The 24659-nt window shown below is 41.7% G+C and overlaps 1 protein-coding gene across 8 annotated transcripts in view; it reads right to left on the bottom strand.

The window, feature by feature from the left end:
• Nucleotides 1-24659, bottom strand: part of ERAP1 (endoplasmic reticulum aminopeptidase 1) — a 63083-nt gene that overhangs the window by 32658 nt on the left and 5766 nt on the right. For 3 of the 8 annotated variants that reach the window (XM_063811399.1, XM_063811397.1, XM_063811400.1), the window contains exons 1-13: nucleotides 23652-23934; nucleotides 19269-19809; nucleotides 16721-16859; nucleotides 13045-13179; nucleotides 10916-11036; nucleotides 9694-9848; nucleotides 9291-9404; nucleotides 7955-8086; nucleotides 6406-6537; nucleotides 6190-6261; nucleotides 4413-4567; nucleotides 2351-2430; nucleotides 1669-1852 (exon numbers count right to left, since the gene is read on the bottom strand). In XM_063811399.1, the coding sequence (XP_063667469.1) occupies nucleotides 1669-1852; nucleotides 2351-2430; nucleotides 4413-4567; nucleotides 6190-6261; nucleotides 6406-6537; nucleotides 7955-8086; nucleotides 9291-9404; nucleotides 9694-9848; nucleotides 10916-11036; nucleotides 13045-13179; nucleotides 16721-16859; nucleotides 19269-19792 (1943 nt within the window). In that variant the 5' untranslated portion in view covers nucleotides 19793-19809; nucleotides 23652-23934. Of the gene's footprint in view, nucleotides 1-1668; nucleotides 1853-2350; nucleotides 2431-4412; nucleotides 4568-6189; nucleotides 6262-6405; nucleotides 6538-7954; nucleotides 8087-9290; nucleotides 9405-9693; nucleotides 9849-10915; nucleotides 11037-13044; nucleotides 13180-16720; nucleotides 16860-19268; nucleotides 19810-23651; nucleotides 23986-24659 lie in introns of those variants that run through there. The other 5 variants (XM_063811402.1, XM_063811401.1, XM_063811403.1 and 2 more) reach the window with 4 other exon arrangements.

Genomic DNA, 24659 nt, shown 5'->3' on the forward strand with positions numbered 1-24659 from the left:
ATCCGGGAAGTCAACTTTTTGCTTCAAAATATATTTTAATCTTCTAGCAAAACAAGCAATCAGATATAAATGTCCCTTATAAATAGATAACTACAGCCGGGCGCGGTGGCTCATGCCTGTAATCCCAGCACTTTAGGAGGCCAAGGCAGGTGGACCACCTGAGGTCGGGAGTTCAAGACCAGCCTGGCCAACATGGTGAAACCCCGTCTCTACTAAAAATACATAAAATAGCCAGGCATGGTGGCAGGTACTTGGTATGTGGGAGGCTGAGGCCGGAGAATCACTTGAACCCGGGAGGCAGAGGTGGTGAGCTGAGATGGCACCACTGCACTCCAGCCTGGGCGACAGAGTGAGACTCCATCTCAAAAAATAAATAAACAGATAGATAACTACTATATAAGTCTCTTTTCTATCACATATAACACAACATCTGGCATGTTTACACTAGGGAGGAAGTTTCTCAAACAGTAACATCTAGGGCTAACGTGTGGATAAGCCAGAAAGGAAGCACATCAGCATCTATCCCTGTGAAACAGTGGATTGAGTGCTGAACTTCTAGAGTAAGCAAGGGATTTCCATCAAAGACCCTTTAGGAAGCCTGGTCAAACAGACTATCATCTGGTCAAAACTATGAGTTCCTGGAGGAAACACATTTTCTTCTCCATTTCAAAGACACTGCATATCCTTAGAAACCCTTCATTACAGAGGGTTAGTGTTAAAAACCTCAGTGGTAGGGTATATATTATATAAGTTAAAAAATAAAAAAGAAGAAGCCCTCTAAGGCTCAAGCAGAAATATTCTACAGAGGGGAATTTTTTAGGCAGAAAGAAACAGCTAGGTAAGCAACCCATAACTTTCTCCCCCATTGCTTTTTCTCACTTCAGGAGGCCCAGTATGGTGGTGAGAAGAACCAGAAGGCACTCAAAATTTAGGCCAGAAGGATACGGGTATGAGGAGAAAGAGATAATCCTTCCCACCTGCATGCTTCCTCTTAGGACTTTAGGTCTGCCTACATGTTGAAGAAGTTTTGAGTTTAGGCTTTGGGAGCATTTCCTTAAAAACCATTGTCATGGGGGAGGAAAAAAAAAAAGGGTAGTGTTAATTCTGTCCTCACACACTCAGAGATCATTTGGTTGGGCTACATTTTATGAGCTATATTCCATAAAGATGCTGCAAAGTTCAGGTATCTGGTTTAGGAAAGAAAAAAAAATCCCTTCTTTAACCCAAGAAATGTAATGCAAACAACTTGGGCCTGTGTCACTTAGTCTTCTAAGAAGACTTCAAGGCTGTTATAAAGACCCAGTGGTGGGAGAAACCTGATCCGGTATAGCGGGGCCAGAAGAAGCTGCAGGACCATGCCGCGGGGACAAGGCAAGGAGTTTTGCCAGGATGTTGATCTCCTGGTTATCTACACTTCCGCCTCAGTATGATCTGAATTATTAATGAGAAAGATTAAGATACAGATTCCTTCCTTCAAGTGCCTTAGTAATCACAGACAGGAGGTTAATTATAAGGCTAAAAGCAATCTTGGGTTGTTAGAAGAACTTAAAGGAAAACACCTTTCAACTTCTTGTTATCAATCAATCATTTTTGTCTTTAGAAATCAAGAATTTGAACAATAACAGCTGCTTTCAGAAATAAACCGCGACTTTGTGCAGCGTTTATTACCTGACGAGCTGAAATGCATTGTTAATGAGACTCGCCCGATCATTACTGCTGACTGCTGTGTGTGTTCCTTTTAAAAGGCCAGTCAAAGAGTCCCATCCATCATCCTCGTAATGCACAATGTAATAGCCATTCATGCCCACATTAAATTTGATCCATTCCACCTCTTCTGGGAGGATGAGCACATCTAGAGTAAATAAAATAAATCAAAGCTCCATTTGCTCCCTTGCCTGAAGAAAGCTTTTCTCATCCAAGATTGGGCAAGGAAATTAGAGAAGAGTTTAATACTGAAAAATTTGAAAACATCACTTATTTCTCTCAGAAACCAGAAAACAGCAACTCAATAGACAAAAGCTAACACTAGCTTTAGACATCAATTTTGTGAGATTTACAGATCTATGAAAAGAATGGCAACTACATCTCTGGCCATACATATGATATAACCCAGTAATGTTAACAAAGTAATAGTGAATGTTCACTGGTAATCCCTCCTTTTTAGCATTATATAATTCAGCTATAATCTCTATCTGGCAAGATATTGGCCATTCTTCTTTGAAACCAGAAAGCATTTTCAATCTGATCCCTTTTGCTTTAACCAAGATAAATAGCAAAAGAAACAGCACTTTAATCCTACACATTTTCACATTCCTCCTTGAATTAACTAGTAGTTTCCAAAATAAATTACCTGTTTTTGTTTTTAGCAAAAATCGATGGACCATGTCGGATTTGCTGGTGATGAATGTCAATGGAACATGCCACAGGTACCTAAAAGAAAGGAGAGGTGGATTGTTCATTTGTTGATTCAATTCAACAAGCAGTTATTAAATCACCTATTATGTGCCAGGCACTGGTTAGTTTAGAACAAGATAGTACCAAAACTGCTACAGCTAAGCTCTCAAAACATCCCCAGTCTGTTTTCCAGCTTTGTAGGGAGTGTCAGCTCGGGCACTATTTCCTTTTCTTGGACTCCTTGAGTAGAGCTAAGAATTTGGACTCACGTGAACCCTGAAAGCCTTTTTACAGTGATTGGCTGATTGCATCTCAGAGGCCTAACTTCAGGACTCATGTGCCTCCTGAATAGTATATTAGGAAGGACACATCACCACCTCCTTGGGATTCCTGTCAATGATATGTAAGCTGAACCTGATCATGGAGAAACAGCAGAAAATCCAAACTGAAAGGCATTCTATAAAATAACTGGCCAGTACTCTTCAAAAAATGTCAATATCAAGAAGCCCAAAAAAGACTGAAGAGTTGTTTCAGAAAAAAATGGAGACCAAAATGATGCAACAACTAAATAAAATAAGTGATCCTGTATTAAATCCTAAGTCAGAATTTATTTTCTATTTTGCTATAAGGATATTTTTAGGACAATTGGAAAAAGTTGAATGGGATTTATAGATAATAGTATTATATAAAGTTTATTTCCCAATTTTGATAATTGTACTGTGGCTATGGTTATATAACTGAATGTTCTTGTTTTTTGTTTGTTTGTTTTGAGATGGAGTTTCGCTCTTGTTGTCCAGGCTGGAGTGCAGTGGTGCAATCTCGGCTCACTGCAACCTCCGCCTCCTGGGTACAAGCGATTCTCCTGCCTCACCCTCCTGAGTAGCTGGGACTACAGGCGCCCGCCACCACGCCCGGCTAATTTTTGTATTTTTAGTAGAGATGGCGTTTCACCATGTTGGCCAGGCTGGTCTCGAACTCCTAACCTCAGGTGATCCTCCTGCCTCGGCTTCACAAAGTCCTGGTATTAAAGGCATGAGCCACTGTGACCGGCCATAAATGTTGTTTTGTAGAAAATACTATGCTGAAACATTTAGGTGTGAAGGGGAATCATGTCACCAACTTACTGTCAAACAGTTCAGAAAAACATATGCCAAGTATATACATACAGACATGTATATAGGTATGTATGTAGATAGATGGATATCGATTAATCAAGATTTAAAACCTCCTTAATCCTTTTGGGAAGATGGGGGAGGGAGGTGTATATATATATACATATATATGTGTGTGTATATATATACACATATATATGTATATATACACACACACATATATATCCACACAAACATATACATATATATATAGAGAGAGAGAGAGCAAGAGAGAGAGAGGGAGGTGAAGAAAGTAAAAGAATAAAGAGTTAACATGTGTCTAGGTAAAGGATATATAGGAATTTGTTGTGTTATTCTTGTAACTCCTCTATAAGTCTGAAATTGTTTCAAGATAAAAGAATTTTTTAACAGTATCCATCCAGGGTCAATCAAGTTGCAGCATCTTGTTTCTAATAATATTCTTCTATAGCATTAAGCTGACAAACAGGTTCCAAATCTAACTCAGAAGAAGACAACTGAGTCTCTCATCATTCTCGGAAATCACCTAAATTCTTTTGTCCTCAGCTCCAACCAAATGCTAGGCACTATTGTAATCTAGTAGCAGTTGCTTAGGTTGGAGTTGATTTCAAGCCAGTAACCAGAAATTACCATCATATCAAATTACAAAATATGAGAATGTTAAAGTAATTACATCGTCACCTTTACTGAGAATAACCAAGGTTTAAAGCCTCCTTAATCCTTTTGGGAAGATGGGGGCAGGGAGTATAAGTCAACTTCATAGGATACACAGATGCAGCTGAAATATTTTAGCAATAGCGGTAAGGGCATTATTTCAAAAGCAAGGTTCCATCCTACAAGGCAGATGTTACCTAGACAACAAAACGAATTTTACTCTAGGAGCATTACCCAGTGTCCGGGGCGCCGTCAGAGCCCTTCATGTAGTGCTCTTGCTTCATGTGTACATTCCTCCCCCTCACTGTGATGGTTATTAGGGGAAAACCCTTCTGCAGTGTCCAAGTGTTCATCATGGTTTTCACATCCAGCCCTTCCTGATGCCAATGCTGGTGTGTACACAAAAAGGCAGACACATCACCCATTTAACCCAACTCTAAGAAAAGACAGAACACCAGCTTATGCTCAAACAGCCGCTACCAGTTGCCAACCTCCCCTCTTAGGAGCACTTTCCGATCCCTTTCTCAGTGTGATGTCCCCAGCCATCACACCTCCATTAGAGCACCAGCTGTTTGCTTGTCATTTTCCTCCACTACACATACGTGTCTGGAGGACAGGTAGCATACCTAGTTCTGCCGGGCACACTTTGGGGCTGGCAATAACACTGGGCACAAAGCAGGCATGTGAATGAATGAAGGAAGAGAAGGGAGAGAAAGTGCCAGGTTTTCAATACCTACCTAACTATGCTGGTTTCGGACAAGCAAGGTGGAAACAATGTTCAGTCAAGAGCCTGTGTTTCTAAAGTGAGAACACAGAGATGACCCACACTCAACAAATAGTGGGAATTCAAAAGGAGCTGTTTTTTGATACTAAAAAAGCTTTTAAGAAATGATTTAAGAAGTAGTAAAGGCTGGGCGCGGTGGCTCATGCCTGTAATCCTAGCACTTTCGGAGTCTGAGGTGGGTGGATCACCTGAGGTCAGGAGTTCAAGACCAGCCTGGCGAACATGGTGAAACCTCATCTCTACTAAGAATACAAAAATTAACCGGGTGTAGTGGCGTGTGCCTGTAATCCCGGCTACGTGGGAGGCTGAGGCAAGAGAATCGCTGGAACCGGGAAGGCAGAGGCTACAGTGAGCCGAGATCGCGCCACTGCACTCCAGCCTGGGCAACAGAGTGAGACTCTGTCTCAAAAAAAAAAAAAAAAAAAAAAGAATTAGTAAAAAGATAAAATGTGCCACAGGACAAATCTAGAAACTACTGAATAAAGCAATCTCTAGGAACAAAAAAGCCAAGAAAGTAAACATATAAAAAGAAAAAAGAAACATAAAATTCTGTTGAATCTCCAGACTCACCCTCAGCTTCCTCTGAAAACATCCCACAAGTCCAGATGAACAGAGACTCAGGCTGTTTTGTGACTTGATGTTATGAATACTTTATAGCTTAGCAGTTAAAAACATGAGTTAGATCTAAATTCAAATCTCTGCTCTGCAATTTACCAATCAGATGACTTTGTATTTCATGTTCTCAACTTTAAAAATAGGGATAGTAATAGTACCCAGCTCACAGGTTTATTATGCAGAGTAAAGGAGATAATACATATAAGTGCTTAACATGTGCCTGACACATGACAAGTATTCAAGAATGCTCAGTGCCATTGTCTTTGTACAAATGCAGAGCTCTATAAATGACTGACATATCCTTTAGACTGCTACAATGCAGCTGTAATCTGCTATAGAAACATGTCATAAATCCACTGCTTTAAAAGGGAAGCTAAAGAAATTAGTATCAGTGAGAAGCATTACGAAGGAAAGCTCTGCAACCCTCCAGTATAGATACACTTTAAGAAAAATTGAAAAAGATTATGAGTATGGAATAATTGAAATGCAGTCTTATCTGGAATGAGGGTGATGTAATCAAGGACCTCAGAAAGTTTGGCACAGAGCTGCCTTTCAAAGAATATGCAGTAAAAGAATGTGCTTGGGGGAACATGTACAGATATAGAAACTTACTGAGGATGAAGATGAATGTTGACTTCTAGAGCAAAAGCCATCCATCCCTTTTACACCATCTGTAGGGCAAATCTAAAAACCAAAAATAAACACATCACTCTTATTTCTATAGAAAACAATGATTCTCCTCAGAGGGATTAACATAATGCAGGGAAAACAAAACAAGATGATAAGCCTGTCAATCCCAAATGCAGAGATATTCAAAAACATACTCACACTTGCCATACTATCCCACAGGTCCTCGTTTTTTGTATTTTTATAGCTATATTTCTGGAGATACTGTACAATACCACTTTTAAATGCGTCAGCACTAAGATACTCCCTTAGCATATTCAGAATACAAGCTCCCTGAAAAGATAATAGAAATAATTGTTATCTATAGTTTCATTGCAGTCTCATCTGAAATCACATATTCTTTTGCAATAAAACACATTTCTTTGAAAACGCAACTGCAGGAACATTGTTAATGTCTGGCAATTTGTGAAACAGAGTAAGCAGGTTAAACCTGGACCTGTTTAGGCAGGAGATTTGTCTAATGTGATTGCTTATGCTCTGAGCCCACTGAGGCCCTTATTTTCTATCAGTAGCCAGACCTCCCGATGGGGCAAATTAGCATCACCTGCCAACTCCCTTTGTTCACATGTGAGTGGGGATAATGGTGCAGATTAAACATTGGACCTTGAGCTACCACCTGGCTCTCCCACTGCCATTCCAGGGCAGGACTAAGGAGAGGCCAGTACAACAAGGGGTGGAGCACTAGAGATGGAGGCAGAGGTAGATGCCAGGGAAGGAAAAGTGGATATGTCCAGGGAGCCCAGGCAGCCTTGAGCATGGAGGGCTGGTGGAGCTGGAGTCACAATGAGAAAGGGAACAAGAGTCTTCCCAGACACCCTGTATTCCTTGGCAAAGGGCTCTTTTCCCCTCCACTCCCATTACCACGGATGGTGAGTCACAAACTCAAATGCCTCCAGTGGCACATGACAGGGCATATAAATAAGGGAAGTAGTCCAAGGATAAGAAGAATGCTCTTTTACATTCTTTTTCCCCTGGACTTTCAATGGAAACATGCAAGCAAGAAAGACTTTTCTGTTTGCTACCGGTAAAACAACAGCTAAGCACAATGGTAACTGGCAACACACTCTCAGCCTCGGTGAGAAGACAATAGAACAGTTGGGAATGGTAGGGAAAGTGGAAAAGCAGAGCCTTGATCTTACAAAGAGAGAACAACAACTTAGCTCCAGCTTATGCTGCAAAGAACATACAGTGGCCAAATCCTCCTTTTTCTTCCCCAAGAGAAGCTAGAAATCTGGATTTTACATAAAATCTCCCAATCATTAAACTGTTGTCAACAATTCCCAACTCTGTTACTAAGCACACTGTGCAAGACAATTATTTGCGTCTCAACAATATTAACCATTGCTGAAGGCCTTGAAAAGTAAGCTACACGAGGGCAGGAATTTTTGTCTAGTACAAAGTTGATGCTCAATCAATACCTATTTGTTGAATGATGAATAAAAGCAGAGTTTCTGTAAGCCATGAATTTTCAACCCAAGAAAGAATATATGAAGAATTTCCCATAAAATAATCTTTAGGGTTATGAGCCAAACTGCAAGTTAGTCCTAAAAGAGTTAACTCCAGCCAGCACGTGTCAAGAGAGGAGACATTCAATCTGGGTTTAACCCCACAACCTTGCCTATAACTTCTCCACCCCAGTATGTATAACTTTAGTATCTAAACTGTATCCTTATACTCAATCTACTTTTACCTTATCATAAGAAACATCATCAAACATCTCCCGGATCTGAGCAGGATTTTCCACAGGTGTAGACACAGGGTGTGAGGAATTTAAAGCATCTACCTCCATTGCGTCAAAACATTTGCCAAAGAAATAATCTCCCTATTGAGACAGAAAAAAGAAAACATCACCTATGATTTACATTTAGATAAAAAATGTCAAAGGTGGGACATTTTATCTGAGGCAAGAAGTCCATACTTCACATTTTGGGGGCAACCTATTCCATATTTCCTAATATTTATGAAACAAAATAGAATTAATATATTCTAAAAGCTACCCAAGAAACAATGATTTTGGTTAAACATTATAGATTTTGTTCATCTTAAGTCCTTTAGAATAAAGAAAATTTCGTATTAATCTAAAAACGAAACAATTATGCCTATAGCCAAACAGCAACACAACAAGAAATTAACTGTATAGTAATTTCAACATTTCCAATCATTGTCTGTACTGTTTTAGAGCAAAGATACTTACCTTTAAAAACATAATGAAAATAAATGGAGAACCTTAACCAGCTTTATTAGAGCACATTAGCTCAAGAGGACAATATGTATCCATAATCATTTTTATTAAAGATTATGTAGAAACATAAGAAAATATTTATGATTATAATGCAATATTGATATGTACTTTCTAATTATGTACACAGGCAGATGAAAATAGGCAGTAATAAATATTCACAAATGTATATTTTAAATAATGTATACAGGCAGATGAAAATAGGAATAAATATTTACAAATGAAAAGAATCATTGGAGTAGGATAAAAAAATTTTTACAGAAGTTTAATTTTGCTATATGTGATTTTCTTAAGTTAAATGTGGTGATTTAAAAAATAAACCATATAGCAGTTCCAAAGCAATAAATTTGTGATCCAGAAGCCTAGGTTGTTATACAATCAAATGTGCAGTTACCTTAAGTATAACTCATTTGATTTGGCAAGTAGGGTCCTATTGAGATATCAGTAATCTGTACCTAATAATTCTGCAAAGAGCAACCTGAAGGTTGGGAAAATGAAATGGAACATTTAGGCTGCCATTATTTCTATTTCTTTGATATTAAGAAATATAAAATCGGGCAATTTACAAACAATCATAGATTCACAACTGAGTTTGTAAATAAGTCTTTGTGATATATCTTGAAAGTTCACTAGCATTTTTGCAACACGATTCATATCTAAACTGTCAAGGAAGTTATCAATGAAATATTTTTATAAGTTCTATAATCAAAGATTAGTAAATATTTTCCAGCAATATTGAACAAAACAACAAATTAACCTCAAATGTGAAGGATAAATAACTACTTACAACTTTCAGTTCAGGATGGGTCACACTGACAGACACAAACTCCATAAATTTGGCAAATCCTTCATTTAGCCAAAGATCATTCCACCATTCCATAGTGACCAGGTTCCCAAACCACTAAAAGCACAACATAAGCCATAAACAAAGACACTCAGAAAGAAGTATATTTTAGATGTCCAGTATAAGTTTATGAATGTTAACATATATTTACAGGACCAATATTTAATCAAGGTAAAAATAAAAAAAGTTCAACATGCATTATAAGACATAAAAACGAATGCTTTGGAGAAACAATTTTTCCTATTAAAAAAAGACAAAGTAAAAATTATATAAATAGCCTTATATGTCCCATAGAAGCAATATAAATGTAGTTTATACTTTATTAAAAGTGTGAATGAGCTTATACCTGGTGGGCCAGTTCATGGGCCACAGTCATTGTGATGCCAAGCTTACTTGATGCAGAAGACTTTTCTGCATCAAACAACAGAGCAGATTCTCTATATGTTGTCAGTCCCCAGTTTTCCATAGCACCAGACTGAAAGTCGGGAATAGCAGCAAGATCTTGGGAAGGAAGTAATAAAATACATTACCAGTCTCTAAGCTATACATTCTCCCAAACACTAATCTTCAGAATGGATAGGTGTTTGAACCAGCTGCCCGTGCATAATCATGGAGCTCTAGACTGGAAGAACCTTTCACAATGGAGAAAAAGAGGCTTAGTGACTCAGCATCACTTTGCTATAAATGTGGCAAAGTCAGACTTGCATCTCAGGCCTTTTTTTTTTTGGAAACAAGGTCTCACTCTGTCACCCACACTGGAGTGCATTTGCAGTGGTATAATTACACCTCACTGCAGCCTCAACCTCCCAAGCTCAGGTGATCCTCCCATCTCAGCCTCCCAAGTAGCTGGGACTACAGGAGTGCACCTCCACACTCAGCTAATATTTTTGTACTTTTGTGGAAACAGGGTTTTGCCATGTTGCCCAGGCTGGCCCCAAACTCCTGGGCTCAAGTAATCCACCTGCCTGGGCCTCCCAAAGTGCTGAGATTACAAGACATGAGCCACCGTGCCCGCCTTTTCAGGCCTCTTGACTCCATTTCTAACCTTCTGATGAGGAGTTTGGAAATTGAAAAACTAAACAATTACAATAATCCATTCTATTTTGGATGCCCAAGACCCACATATACCTAAAAAATCAAACATACAATAGTTTTAAGGGCTTGTGTAAGAAAGAAAATTCAGATTGTCTTACACTATATAAATTTATTTACTCAAAACAGTTTGTTGAGCATCCTCTGGGTTCCTGCCAAGCAGGTGCCAGTAAAGAAAAAATGTAGCCTCTTCCCTCTGCTGTCTGCCCACTAATAAAATCAGAAGGCAAAAGAGTCCCCATGCCATATGCCTCAAGAACTCTATGAAGATCTGCTTTCTTCACTATCACTAGAAGTTACTGTACTCATCAAGGGTGAGGAGATGCTCAGAAAGATCAACCGCAGGTTTGTCACTTGCTGGGGTTTTTGTGGCTTGAGGGGCTGCTGAGGCAACTACAGGGATGTGCCAATTATAATGACAAATCTATGACTGTGTTCATCAAATGTCATGTGTAATATCTGTGCAAAATCTCTACCTTGTTTGGGTAGGGGATACGGTATGCTGAAATAATCCTCATAAAATTCTAGAAGAGTCACCGCAGCATCCAGTGCATAATCTGCTTGATTTATCTTGTCTGGCACAGCATAAACAGAAACCTAAAGAGAAAGACACAGAAAGGAATTCAAATATCTTAACTGGCTTCTCTCCCCACATTGTGTAGAAGACTGACATTAATGTCTTCATATTGTGGGATATGGTTGCCAATATTAAAGAAAATAATTGGGAATTCCATTTCTTGCATTAATACTGACTGTTCCTGATTAATCCCCCTTCTGAAAACAACAACAAATGCTGGATAACATATATAAAGTGTTCTTAAATGTGTTTATAAGATGGCAAATGAGAAAGAAAGATTTAGAGGCCAAAGTGAAATGACAGTTAGACCCTCTGATGTCAGGAGAGCACTGCAGCCAGCTTTAACCCTGCCGGCACTAGCCCAACACAGCTGGACTTGAGCTTTGGTTCTTATGTCATTGAAGGACTCAGGAGTTAAGAGACCAAGTCCAGGGCCTGCCCAAAGTAGAAAGTCTAACAGGACATACAATCCCTGCATAAAGCTAGTACCCAAAGGCCAGGCCTTTAATGTAAAGGTAAACTAGAAATAACTACCCTTTCTCAAGGAAACTACAAGTAAAGTGATCCCTGGACCAGTAAGTACTCCCAGACACTCTGTAAGAGCAAATACAATTTCTCTCTGGAATAATCCACTTTAGACTCAGGCAACGTAAGCTCACAAACATAATTCATAATACAAACAAGGAAACAAGATACCATAAGCAAGAGCCAGCAGAAATAACGAACCACAAAATCAGATACACAAAGAATTCAGATAAAACAATTACCAGACACAGATATATAATTGTATGCTTAATGTGTTTAAAGAAATGAAAGAATTAAAAATATTAATATAGATTAGACATTACTAAAATAATCATTTCTAAGAGATTCAGATAAGTGGCAAAACAATGGGCGGGTGTTTTTGCTGATATTTTCACCGCTGAATTAAGAATGTTCCCTTCATCCGAGTCTCAAGCGTCACCTTCAAATCCCCAGTTAAGTAAAGATACCTCCACAAGAATAAGAAATCTCAGCACTAGAGGAACACAAAGCAATTCAGCAGGGAATCCCCATCTATTCAGGCCTCATTGAAAACCAGCACAAACACATAAGGTATCTTCAAACAAAGCATCCCTTCCTCCCCTCAGAAAAACCTGTTTGCATTCTGAGCTACGGCACACAGTTGAATAGGTTGCCCACTATGCAACAGTACCCAAATGAGGAACAAGTGTGCCTTGAAACAAGATTTTTCTCTCCAGCATTCCAGTGTACCTGGCCCAAAGCCTTTGGGTATTCCAAGCAGGTTGCTCTATCTTCCTTACCATAGCCAGAAATCCCCTGCCAGATAGTAACATTTACTTCCAAACTGCAGAAAGCCATAACCAGAAGCAACCTTAGAGACCATTGCAGGATCAAGTCCAAGTTATACCTTCCAAAGAAGTAAATACTAAGTTTCAGAGGGAATAGGGCCAAGGTCAGAGAGTCAGTGAAGTGACTGCGGTGAAGCCAGGATCACGACTCAGGCCAGGCCACACTCTCTCCACGTTGTTGTTATTAGAACCTCACTATACAAATGAGCATCCATGACAACAGGCTGGCCAACCATCCCAGTTTGCCTGAGATTGAGGAGGTTCCCAGGATGCAGGACTTCCAGGATTTTGGTATTTGGTTTTGTCTTTGTTTGTTTAGAGACATGGTTTTGCTCTGTTGCCCAGGCTGGAGTGCACAATCATACCTCATTGAAGCCTCAAACTCCTGGGCTCAAGGGATCCTCCCTAGTAGCTAGGACTAGTAGCAGGCACAAGGAACCATGCCTGGCTAATTTTTTTATTTTATTTTTTGCAGAGACAGGTTCTCACTATTTTGTCCAGGCTGGTCTCAAACCCCTGGCCTCAAGTGATTCTTCCACCTCAGCCTCCCAAAGTGTTGGGTTTATGTTGGGTTTACACGCACGAGCCACTGCGCTCAGGCAGACTTCCAGTTTTAAAACCAGTTCCAAGCAAACCAGAACAAGCTGGTCACCATATGTGACAGTCATAGGCTCACCTTGACTCCACTCTTGGTTATCTTGCTGACAGACTCAAAATCTGAAATAATGAAGGCCACCAGATAGGTGCTCATCTTCACAGTGACATCAAAATGGTCTTCTATGAGTCCTTCAGCAACAGTCACAGATTTCACCTAAAATCAGAATAATTCAAATTATCAAGTAATCCAATTATCCAATACAGTGAACATGATAAATTTCCTAATTATCAGACATAATATTAAAAGTGTATCAATCCCAGCACTTGGGGAGTCCGAGGTAGGCAGACTGCTTGAGCTCAGGAGTTTGCGACCAGCCTAAGCAACATGGTGAAACCCTATCTCTACAAAAAAAAATACAAAAAGTAGTCCTGCTGGTGGTGCGTGCCTGTAGTCATAGCTACTGGGGAGGCTGAGGTGGAAGGATGGCTTGAGCCTGGGAGGTGGAGGTTGCAGTGAGCCAAGATTGAGCCACTGCACTCCTGCCTGGATGACAGAGCCAGACCCTGTCTAATGACGCTTCTATAGTTACTTTAAAAGTTATCTTTCCAATATCTAATTATAATTTAGATATTAACGTCAAACAGTTCTACTCAATTTCTTTTTTATTGAGATATAATTCATATACCATACAACTTACCATTTTAAAGTTTACAATACACTGTAAATCCACATTTGGCATATGTGGATTGATAACACAGATGAGACAAAGCAAAACTGAAATTGTGAGTTTTGCCAAGATGTGGCTGATCCACTTGTCCTTAAATACAGGTTTGAGAATTATCTGGCAATGCAATGTCGAGCTGTTGAGCATATACGCAACAGGGAAAATATATAACCCTGTAGTACCTAAAAGAGCTTCTGTTCTGCTGTATAACTGAAAGTAACCTGGGCCGGACACAGTGGCTCACACCTGTAATCCCAGCACTTTGGGAGGCCGAGGCGGGTGGATCACGAGGTAAGGAGATCGAGACCATCCTGGCTAACACGGTGGAACCCCATCTCTACTAAAAATATGAAAAATTAGCCAGGCGTGGTGGCAGGCGCCTGTAGTCCCAGCTACTTGGGAGGCTGAGGCAGGAGAATGGCATGAACCCGGAAGGCAGAGCTTGCAGTGAGCCGAGATCACGCCACTGCACTCCAGCCTGGATGACAGAGCGAGACTCCATCTCAAAAAAAAAAAAAAAAAGATTTGCTTCATTGGAATCACCTTTTTAAGTGCAATCAGAGAGTAAGGGTGGGGTATGGTTGATGGAGGTACAGTCTTAGAGGTCTGCCCCTAAAGAAGAAAGTCTAACATCTCAGCAATAAAAAGCACGGAGATGGAAAAAGAACCAGCCAGAATTAGCTGGGTGAAACCATGGTCACGGGCATTTTTCCTGTAATCCAATACTTACCTCTATTGCTCTGACCTCATCTTTTTTTTTGTTTTGAGAGATAGGGTCTTGCTATGTTGCCCTGGCTGGTCTTGGACTCCTGACCTCAAGAAATCCTCTTCTTCTGCCTCCCAAAGTGTTAGGATTACAACCATAAGCCACCTCACCTGGCCCTCATCCTTCTTAATACCCATCAGCCACCAACTTCTGGTCACTATTTGGTCATTCAAACCAACTCTGCTACCCAGCCTAGGATTACTCATAAAGGATCCCAAATCATCTTTTCTTTTTAAATGCATTCTGCTTTGCCTACCTACAACAAAAATTTCCTTTTTTTTTTCTTTTTGAGATGGAGTCTCACTCTGTCACCCAGGCTAGAGTGCAATGGCACAATCTTGGCTCACTGCAACCTCCACCTCCAGAGTTCAAGCGACTCTCCTGCCTCAGCCCCCCAAGTAGCTAAGATTACAGACATGTGCCACCACACCCAGCTAATTTTGTATTTTTGTAGAGACAGGGTTTTACCATGTTGGCCAGGCTGGTCTTGAACTCCTGACCTCAGGTTATCCACCTGCCTCAGCCTCCCAAAGTGCCGAGATTACAGTCATGAGCCACCACAGCTGGCCAAAAATTTCCATTCTCGAGTTGTGTTATTTATTAGGAAAATAACCTGATTAAATTAATTCAAATTTAAATGTGATTAATTTCTGCCCCATGCCCAAAAGCTTCAATGTTCCAATGGTATATATTTTGTTTTTCTGGTCTCCAAAAAGATCTTTTGAGACCCCATTGTTCTCCCCTCAGCTCAATATCTGCAGCCTGAGGTCAGGCTACTCGTATTAGATTTCTGTTAGTGAGAGGTATTCCCGTCCAAAGGGACAACATTGCATTAGAAGTTTTCCTATCCTCAAAAAAAAAAAGAAGTTTTCCTATCTTCACTAAGTGGATCCTGGATATCCATGGATTTAGACTGTAGCATCTTTGTGGCGCTTCCAAAGCTCCAGGCCTCCCTTCTGAAAGCCTACAAATTTCTCCACTAATCCTGTTTGGTCCTTCAGTCTCTCTCCTGTCTCCTTCCCATCCCTGGTCCTTTATTCTCCTAGAACTTTGATTCACCAATTAAAGAACTCACTTCTGTCCCAGGGAGTAATACCACAATACTGGGGGAGAGGACTATATTTTGAAAAAGCACATCCTGTATATTAAATTTATATTAGGAAAATAGCATAATTGTTTCTTGTCTTTTCATATACAAGGGTGGGAGTGGGGACAGAAGTTCTTGGCTGGTAGGAATTTGCAGAAGAGTGATTTTTACAGAGGATAGCCCTCTGGCGTGGGGTGGGAGATCCGAATCTTGTTTGAGGAAGGCATCCTTATGGTATGAAGGCAGGTAGGTATAGAGTTTTAAGGTTGAGAAGCACCACACTAGAGGTTGGTCTGTGGCTCTCGGTATCTCTCCATGTTATGATATTGCTTCCCCGGTCAGCACAGGGACAAAGCTGTTCTTCCCTCAGGACTCTAGGCAAAGCCTATTCTACTCTGACTCTGATCCCCAGTGAGTTTCTCTGAACAAAGGATGTGCTTCCAGGAGGTGTTATATACCAGCTGCAGAATGACGGCCCAGCTGATGCTTTTCTAAACTACCAGAATCAAAGGATGATGGCACTTACTGAACAGTTTTATTCATTTGGCATGGTCATCTTCTAGTCACTTTTAAAAATCAGAGGGAATGCTGTCCACATCCGCATTGAGATTGGGGAATAATAGTTTCCCTCTGGAAGCTAAGCTATCTATCATGACTTACCTTCAGCACCATAATATTTGGAAAAGATTACTTTTATTCTCTTTTTCTGTCTGCCCAATTTTGTACATTCAGTTACAAATTATATAATGAATATTACCATATAGTATATGTAACTTGGAGAAAATAACTGTATGCTAAAAATATGGCCTTATTGACAAAGCATTACCTTTAAAATCATTTTAAAAGATCATATGAGAAAATGAGGGTGAAAGTGCTTTGTGAAGGGCACTAATATTTAAACCTGACCTGAATTTCTTATATCACTTCCCTCCTATCAGCATGTATAACCTGGAATGGCACTGTTACTGAAATCTCGCATTTTTAGGTGCAATTTTTACTTTGATTACATATAACTATGGCTTGAAACAAAAGCATAGGTTATAAATGAAAAGTTAGTAACGATCTGCCAGGCAATAAAACAAAACAGGTGACCCAATGTTGACTGTCACTGGGCTAGTGCAAGTCACAGAGAATCAGTAGATTTTCCTATAGAAAATACACAGGAGTGCAGACTCACCAATGGCATATTGGAGATGGCTAGGTGCCTTGGCTCTCTTCTAATTTTGATTGAGAAACTTGCTTTGAAGGCAGGTTCATCAAAGCAGGGAAAGGCCATTCTAGCTGCAGTGGGTTCAAATTGTGTTGATGCTAGTATCCTAAAATTAAGGCAAGTGAAATAAAAATTGAGCATGAAGCACCAGGAACTCTAAAACAGGTGTTTGCTTTTTAATTCCTAAAGTTACTATAAGACTGATGGATTTTGCTACTAAAAAATATTTCATCTGACAAAAGCTATCATAAACTAAGTTAAAAGACGAGTTACACTGGGCATGGTCATGGTGGCTCATGCCTGTAATCCTAACACATTTTTGGGAGGTTGAGGTGGGAGGATTACTTGAGCCCAGGAGTGTGAGACCTACCTGGGCAACATGGTAAAACCCCATCTCTACCAAAAATACAAAAATTAGCCAGGCATGGTGGTGCATGCCTGTAGTCCCAGCTACTTGGGAGGCAGAGGTGAGACGATGGTTTGAGCCCAGGAGGTAGAGGTTTCAGTGACCTGAGATTGCACCATTGCACTCCAGCCTGGGCGACAGAACCAGACCCTGTCTCGGGAAAAAAAAAAAAAAGTTAAAAAGAAAAAGTAAAAAACTGGGAAAATTCATTTAAGAAGTATGTGAGGAAAACTTAATAGCCTTAACAGATAGTGAGATCCTAAAAATGTGTAATCCTAAAAATGGCTCATACCTGTAATCTTGGCACTTTGAGAGGCCTAGGCGGGCGGATCACGAGGACAGGAGTTCGAGACCACCCTGGCCAACATGGTGAAACCCCCATCTCTACTAAAAATACAAAAATTAGCTGGGTGTGGTGGTGTGCGTCTGTAATCCCAGCTACTCAGGAGGCTGAGGCAGGAGAATTGCTTGAACCCGGGAGGCGGAGGTTACAGTGAGCCGAGTTCGTGCCACTGCACTCCAGCCTGGGTGACAGAGCAAGACTCCGTCTCGACAAAAAAAAAAAAAAAAAAAAAAAAAAAAAAAAAAATCCCCAACAACCAAGGGAATCTCAGGCAAAGTCAAAGGTCATTAACAGGCAATTCATAAAAGAAGAACCTACAAATCATTAACAAACATATCAAAAGCTGCTCAACTTCCTTAATCAAAGTTACGTAAATTAAAAAGAGATCATTTATTTGGGGACCTTTTTTGCTCTAAAAAGACTGCCAATATACACTATTGGTGAGGGGTAAGAAAAAATGACAAGGTTTATCAAAAATTTATAGGCTCTTTGGCTTACCAATTTTACTTCTAGGCATTTATTCTAAAGAAATAATTTACAAAGATGCTCATCAAAGTGTTGTTGATACTGAAAAATTGGAAACAATTTCATTTCCATTCCCGAGGGATTAAAGATATTAATGTACAACTATGTCTTTTAATAAAATCATTAAAAAGATGTCTAGTAATAGTCATTTATATAAAACATCTTCCCAACATATTAAGTTAAAAAATTTCCTTGTAAAAGAGAAAATATAAGAATTCCATTTATATAAAATAATATATATGCATATCCAGAAAGAAGTCTGGCAGAATATTCCAGTGAAATAGAAGTAGTGGTTAGTTCAGGGGGCTATGAGTGAAATAAATTTTACTTTCTTACCTTGATAAAATAATATGGAATTTGAAAAATAAATTAGTATAATCTACCAACAAATAAAATTCCATTTTAAAACTGAGCATAAAATCTCCCCCAAATAAGTCTCCTCCTTAAAAACAGAACCAAAGCAAGGTGAGAAGAGATCTCTAAAAAAGTTTTAACTGAGATAAAAGTATTTCCTCTAATATGTTGCTAGTAGGATTTGCTGAAGCCCTAACCTGTAGTATCTGCGCATGTGACCTTATTTGGACATAGGGTCTTTACAAGTATCATGGAGTGAAGAAGAGGCCACCAGGCTGGGCCCTAATCTGGTATGTCTGGTTTCCTTATAAGAAGATGGAGACTGGGACATAGGAAAATAGAATGGCCATGCGACTAACAGAGGGAGAAACTAGAATGACGCAGGTGCTAGGCATGGAGTACCAGGGATCCACGGCCACCACTAGATGCTAGGAAGATATAAGGAAGGATTCTGCCCAGAGTCTGGAGGGAGCACGGGCCTGCTGACACCTTGATTTCAGACTTCTAGCCTCCAGACCTGAGAGAGAATACATTTTGTTGTTTATAGCCACCCAGTCTGTGGTACTTTGTTACAACAGCCCTAGGAAACTAATGCACAGTTCAGGAAAATTAAACATGTTTATTATGTCTCAGAAATCGAACTAAATAAACAAATAGATATTTACTCTGATAGAGCTTGGGGAAAGAAAATTGGTTAAAATAGAATTTTAAAATGAGATTTAAAAAGCAAGGGAAAAAGCCATTTTTAACACTATAAAGAAGATGCAAAAGCAAAACTGAAGAAAAAGTTCAACAACAAAGGGAATTTTAAAAGACAATCAATCTGAAATAATGAATTTAGCATGGGCAGCACTTGCAGTTTAAAAGAAAAAGAGAAAAAAAAATACCTCAGTTCCCCTTCCTTGGTTCTGTAGGTGCTTTTGTAAAATCCGTGGAAAGTCTCCGAAAGATTGCCAGCATAGTGAATGACAACTGTGTACGGGAGCCCGACAAGGAGGGGCTCGGGAGCCAGCAGTGCAATTTGCTCCTGAGGGGGGTGTTCCAGGACCTGCAGGGGTTCTTCTGATAGCCTCTCTCCAGCTCCCTTCCTGAGGGTGGCCCTAGATATCTGCAGGTGGTGACTATGCAGGATGATGGTGCTGGTGGGCTGACTGGCTGTGATTTCTACTTTCGTGGTTCCCCAGAAGGTCAGCGTGGTAAGGTTTGCATGGATCAAGAGATCATAATGAACTGGGATGACGTACTCAGGAAGTCGTATTTTATTCCAAGGAAATGGTGTCCCATCACTACGTTTTGGAGATGCTTCAGTGCTCTGACACCATGAAGGAGTGGACACAGTTAAGAGAGCCAACAGTGAGGAAAGTAGAAATGACATGGTTGCAAGGGACCATTTGAGGGGCAGAAACACCATCTTCTTGCTCTACCTACCTAGCGGCACAAATGTACAAAAGCAAAAATATATGTCATTAAAATGTTATTGACACAGCATAATTTCAGAATGTATCCACCCAGCATTCACAGAAATAGGCATAAACTTCCAAAAGTACTAGGTCTTTTCCTGAAAGTAAAAGGACCTTCCCTATGTTATGGTTTCATATAAGAAAGATGTTTACAGTTAGCAACAATCATTAACACGTACTAGAAAGCATCATTTGATGTTCAAAGTTTAAATTAACTCTACCTGTCAGGGTTCTTGGTTGAAAGCAACCGAACAAGCTCTGGCTGATATAGGCAGAAAAGGAATCATTAGGGGATCCTGAGTGGCTCACTACACGGGTCACAGAGTTGCAGGACATTTGGGAAACCAGGCTCATGAAAGAAGCAAAACCAGAACCATATCAGAGGAACATCTGATCAAGCACCACTCCCCACTGACACTGGACCTTGGAGAAAGCCACCGTAGTACCCTGGAAATCAAATGCTGACACAGTGGCAGCCACCACTAGAACGAGGTCTCCACTTCCCCTGTAAGTATACGTAATGGTAACCTTTAATAACATCAGTGTCTTCCTCAAATTGTCATGCCAAAAGTTAATTACCTATTTATTTAGCCAGGAAGAGCTTAAAGAGCTTAATTTTCCCAGTAGTTTGTGGCAAACGTTATCAATCACCTGGATTGATTTTAAAGACATAAAAGCAATGTGAATTTTAGGCCAGGCATGGTGGCTCACGCCTGTAATCCCAGCACTTTGGGAGGATGAGGTGGGCAGATCACAAGGTCAACAGATTGAGACCATCCTGGCCAACATGGCGAAATCCCGTCTCTACTAAAAATACAAAAATTAGCTGGGTGTGGTGGTGCGCACCTGTAGTCCTAATTACTTGGGAGGCTGAGGCAGGAGAATCGCTTGAACCTGGGAGGCAGAGTTGCAGTGAGCTGAGATTGCGCCACTGCACTCCAGCCTGGCAACAGAGCAAGACTCTGTCTTTAAAAAAAAAAAAAAAAAGGCAATGTGAATTTTAAGGGAGTTGGCAAACCATGCCCCAAGCATCAAACATAAGTTTTTATTTCTTTTATACAAACGCACCTTTCTAATGGGTGTTTGCCAAGAGGGGCCCATACCAGGTGAATGCAAGTGATTGGCCCAAACTCCTCGTGTTCCAGTTGGGAAAAGTAGCAAGCTTACAATGTGGATCCCTCAAAGTGTTCACAGTACATGGAATTCTCCCTCTCTGAGATGTCAAGTTTCCTAACTCTGGCTGCATATTAATGTAACCTGGGAAGCTTTTAAAATTTTCGATGCCTGGGTCCTTATTGACAACAATTAAACTGGAACCTATGGTGATAAGATCGGGGTATGGTTTTACGGATTGTTTAATTTCTGGTTTTTGGGTTTTTAAAAAAAAAAAAACTGTCCAGAGATTTTACTGAGAAGCCAAGGTTGAAAAGCTCATCCTTGCCAAATCCTGGCTTTCCCCCTTCAACTCTATGTGATAGGATACTAATTCAAGGCAATGGCTGAAGTGCCTTCCCTAACCCCTGACTTCCTTGCTCCCTTCCCAAATGCACAGCTCAAGGGAATTCCCTTCTCCTCACCTCTGGAGCAATCTGGAGGCTAAACAGAAAGGATACCTACACATTAGAGAGAGTCTTGGAAATCTCATAATCCCAGTTCAAAAGGCACCACCCAGGTGAGACAGGAAGTGTGAACAGGGAGAACATTTTTTTGCCCTTGAAGTTGGGGAACTAGAGAGTAAATGGAACTTGTGTTTTGCTTTCCATATGGAATTACTGGCAGCAACAGCTTAATGAGCATCGCCCCTGCCCCAAGATGGGATCCAGAGGACTCTGTGAAGGTGGCAGGTTCAAGCATGTAAGGACTCTGAAAGTCCCCGAGACCTCTCCAACAGCCCCAGAGAAGATCTAGAAATTCCAACTCGTTATGAGCTGACAGAAAGGCTGATGTGCTGCGGAAGGAGTTGGTACCGGGACCTTGGATCAGAGGCTTTGCGGGGTTGGGTCCATGAGGGGTCCAAAGAGAAACAGTTATGTCTCAACGAGGATGCAGTGCATGAGTGGGGCTTGGTAAAAACTCCATGTAGTGAATAAAGGGCTTCACTAATAAATTCTCTTATTAATCCCAAACTGTAGGCTACATCCAAGATTCTGTGATCATGTTCGTGTGTTTGGCTCTTCCCCTGAAAAATTAGCTCTTGTTTGGCTTTGCTTCCAATAGTAAGTGTTCCAGTTTGAAACATGGCATTTCATGGTTCTGGCTGGTCTCCTAGGGTCTGGTTTTACTAACAATTTTCTGAAAAGGATGCAGTTTAAAAAAAAGAAAGCTCTCAAAAACAGTAGTCTACTCAATATAAGCAGCTCTTCCCAAGAGAAGTACAATTCTCTTTGAAGTTACACTCCACTAACACTTAAAGGAATAGAAGCCAAGGAGGAAAAAGAACTAATATTTACTAAGCTCCTCCAAAGTGCCAGGCACTTTACACATGCTCACTCTCTCTAACAGCCTATTATTCTCATTCAAGGTGGGGTAACTGAAGCAAAGAACCATTCATGTAACTTTGCTAAGTTCACACAACTTGTTGGAATGCAATCCACATCTGTGTGAGTATAAACTCCCTGCTTTTTCAGCTTCACCAAGATCCCTCTTTTTTTTTTTTTCTGAGACGGAGTCTCGCTCTGTCTCCCAGGCTGGAGTGCAGTGGCGCGATCTTGGCTCACTGCAACCTCTGCCTCCCTTCCTTTTATTGGGGCACTATAGTATATGAAATAGATCATCAAGAAGTAATTGAGGTTCTTCCAGAATTTCCTGAACAATGAAATTAACAAGCACTGTTGGTAAATAATAAAAATGCTGGATTAATTTGAAAAAAAAAAAAAGTACTAGAATGTTTCTATTCAGGCCGCACCTGAAAATGTGCTACTTATACTAATTAAAAATCCTCAGGCAAGAGACAACTGTGCCCAATTTTCAAGTTTTTTGTTTTGTTTTGTTAATTGTTGACCACGTCCTGAGTTCAGAGCGAATCCTCTGGGTGTTTAATAGGAAACAGATAATTTCTTTCTGAACCTAGCCTACACAAAGAAATCCAAAAGCGTGAGGAAGTGTGTGCTCTCCCCCTTCCCCTCATGGAATTAACTTTGTAGGACCACCTGGCCAGTGAGGCACCCAGATAGGAAACTTAATTTGCGTCAACAGAGGTGCTTTATCTGAATAAAACCCAGCCAGAGCCAGAGCGAAGGGGAGAGAGAGAATTGCTGACCAGAAGAACAGGAGAAGCAGGGAGGGAAGTGACCTTAAGAACACACACGGCCCGCGCATCCCACCCCACCAGAGTCTTTAACCCAAAGCCTCTGGGTTTCTCTAGCAGCTATGGGCAGGTGCCCTCCTCAGCCCGAGCCAGCTGCCCGCCCCACCCCGCCTTTTGGCCTCGCGCGGGCGTCGGTGGCCTGCAGGACTGGCAGGCATCCAGGCGCCAGGCGGAGCGCTGAGGGAGGCTCCCGCCGGCGGAACAGCGGGGAGACCCGCGAAGCAGGCGCACCGGCCACGCGCCCGGAGGGACAGGGACAGGGACCGGCAGGGGTGGGCCCGCCGCCAACCCGCCGGGCACCCTGCGGACTCGGGCCTAGCCAGCGACTCCCCCCGCCCTTCCCGCGCCCTGTCTCGCGCCCCGTCGCCTTCCTCCCGCGCCCCGTCTCCCTCCTCCCGTGCCCCAGGCCCTCAGCCCCCCACTCGACGGGCGCAGGGAAGGGGCGGGTGCCGCGCTCTCCTCCCGGCCCGCAGTCCCCTACCCGCGGCTCGAGCGCGCTGTACCTGGGGTTCTGGGGCCGCGCTCACCCTTGCGCCGCCGCCACCACCACTGCCGCCGGCCTAGCTGCCCCAGGACCGAAAGTGAAAGTGGAGCCCGGGGAGCGGCAGGCTGGCGCGGAGCGGCGCTTCGGCCCGAGCCCTAGCGGCAGGCGGGGAAGCCCCTGGCTAAGGCGGGAGCTGGGGAAAGGGTAAACGGGAGTGGGGCCGAGCGAGGGAGGCCGCAGCTCCCAGGAAGGGAATTGGTAAATGAGCGCTGCACGCCGGGGAAGCTGCGAGGTTGCGATGCGGGGGATCAGGCGTAGGAAGTGCACGCCTTTCTGAACGCGGATCCTTGTGTGTGTGTGTGTGTGTGTGTGTGTGTGTATCCTTTGTGTGTGTGTGTGTGTGTGTTGAGATGCTTTTTGTTTTTGCCTTTTTTTTTTTTTTTTCGCTGTTTAGCGTTGCGAGGGTTAGGGGCATGCAGGAAAGGGCAGGTGCTCAAGTTGGGGACCGAAGCCAGGCAGGCGCTGACAAGTCCACCAAGCCTAGACGCGTTCGACGCCCATTGGACTCGCTGGGTGTCCGTCATCTCGCCACTGCCAGTGGGCTGAGAGCTCTTGGACCGCCTCAGAAAGAAACATGAACCCAGTACTCTGTTGTGGCAAAGTGCCCCACCTTCTGGGGCTTTGGTAGAGAATGACTACAGTGGGAGATGCTGTAGAGGAGGAAGGTGGGTTAGAGGTGGCCCCCAGGACTTTCCTGCACTACCAAGGGCCACTGTACCCCAAGGATTAGCTGCTTCCCGCATCAACACGTTCCCTCTGATTTTTCAAAGTAAATGACCATTTCTTCACTCCCCTTAGAACAATTAAAGCTGAATAAAATGGCCAAAAAGACCATCTTTAAACAGTTGAGGCTAAATGAGGTAACAAGTCAAGAAAACACAAACATTAAAACACCAAATGCTACAAGTTTATTACCGAAAAGGGGTCCCGATCCAGACCCCAAGAGAGGGTTCCTGGATTTTGCGCA

Source organism: Pan troglodytes, chromosome 4 (assembly GCF_028858775.2).
Source record: "Pan troglodytes isolate AG18354 chromosome 4, NHGRI_mPanTro3-v2.0_pri, whole genome shotgun sequence".
In the NCBI taxonomy this organism is placed as follows: Eukaryota; Metazoa; Chordata; class Mammalia; order Primates; family Hominidae; genus Pan; species Pan troglodytes.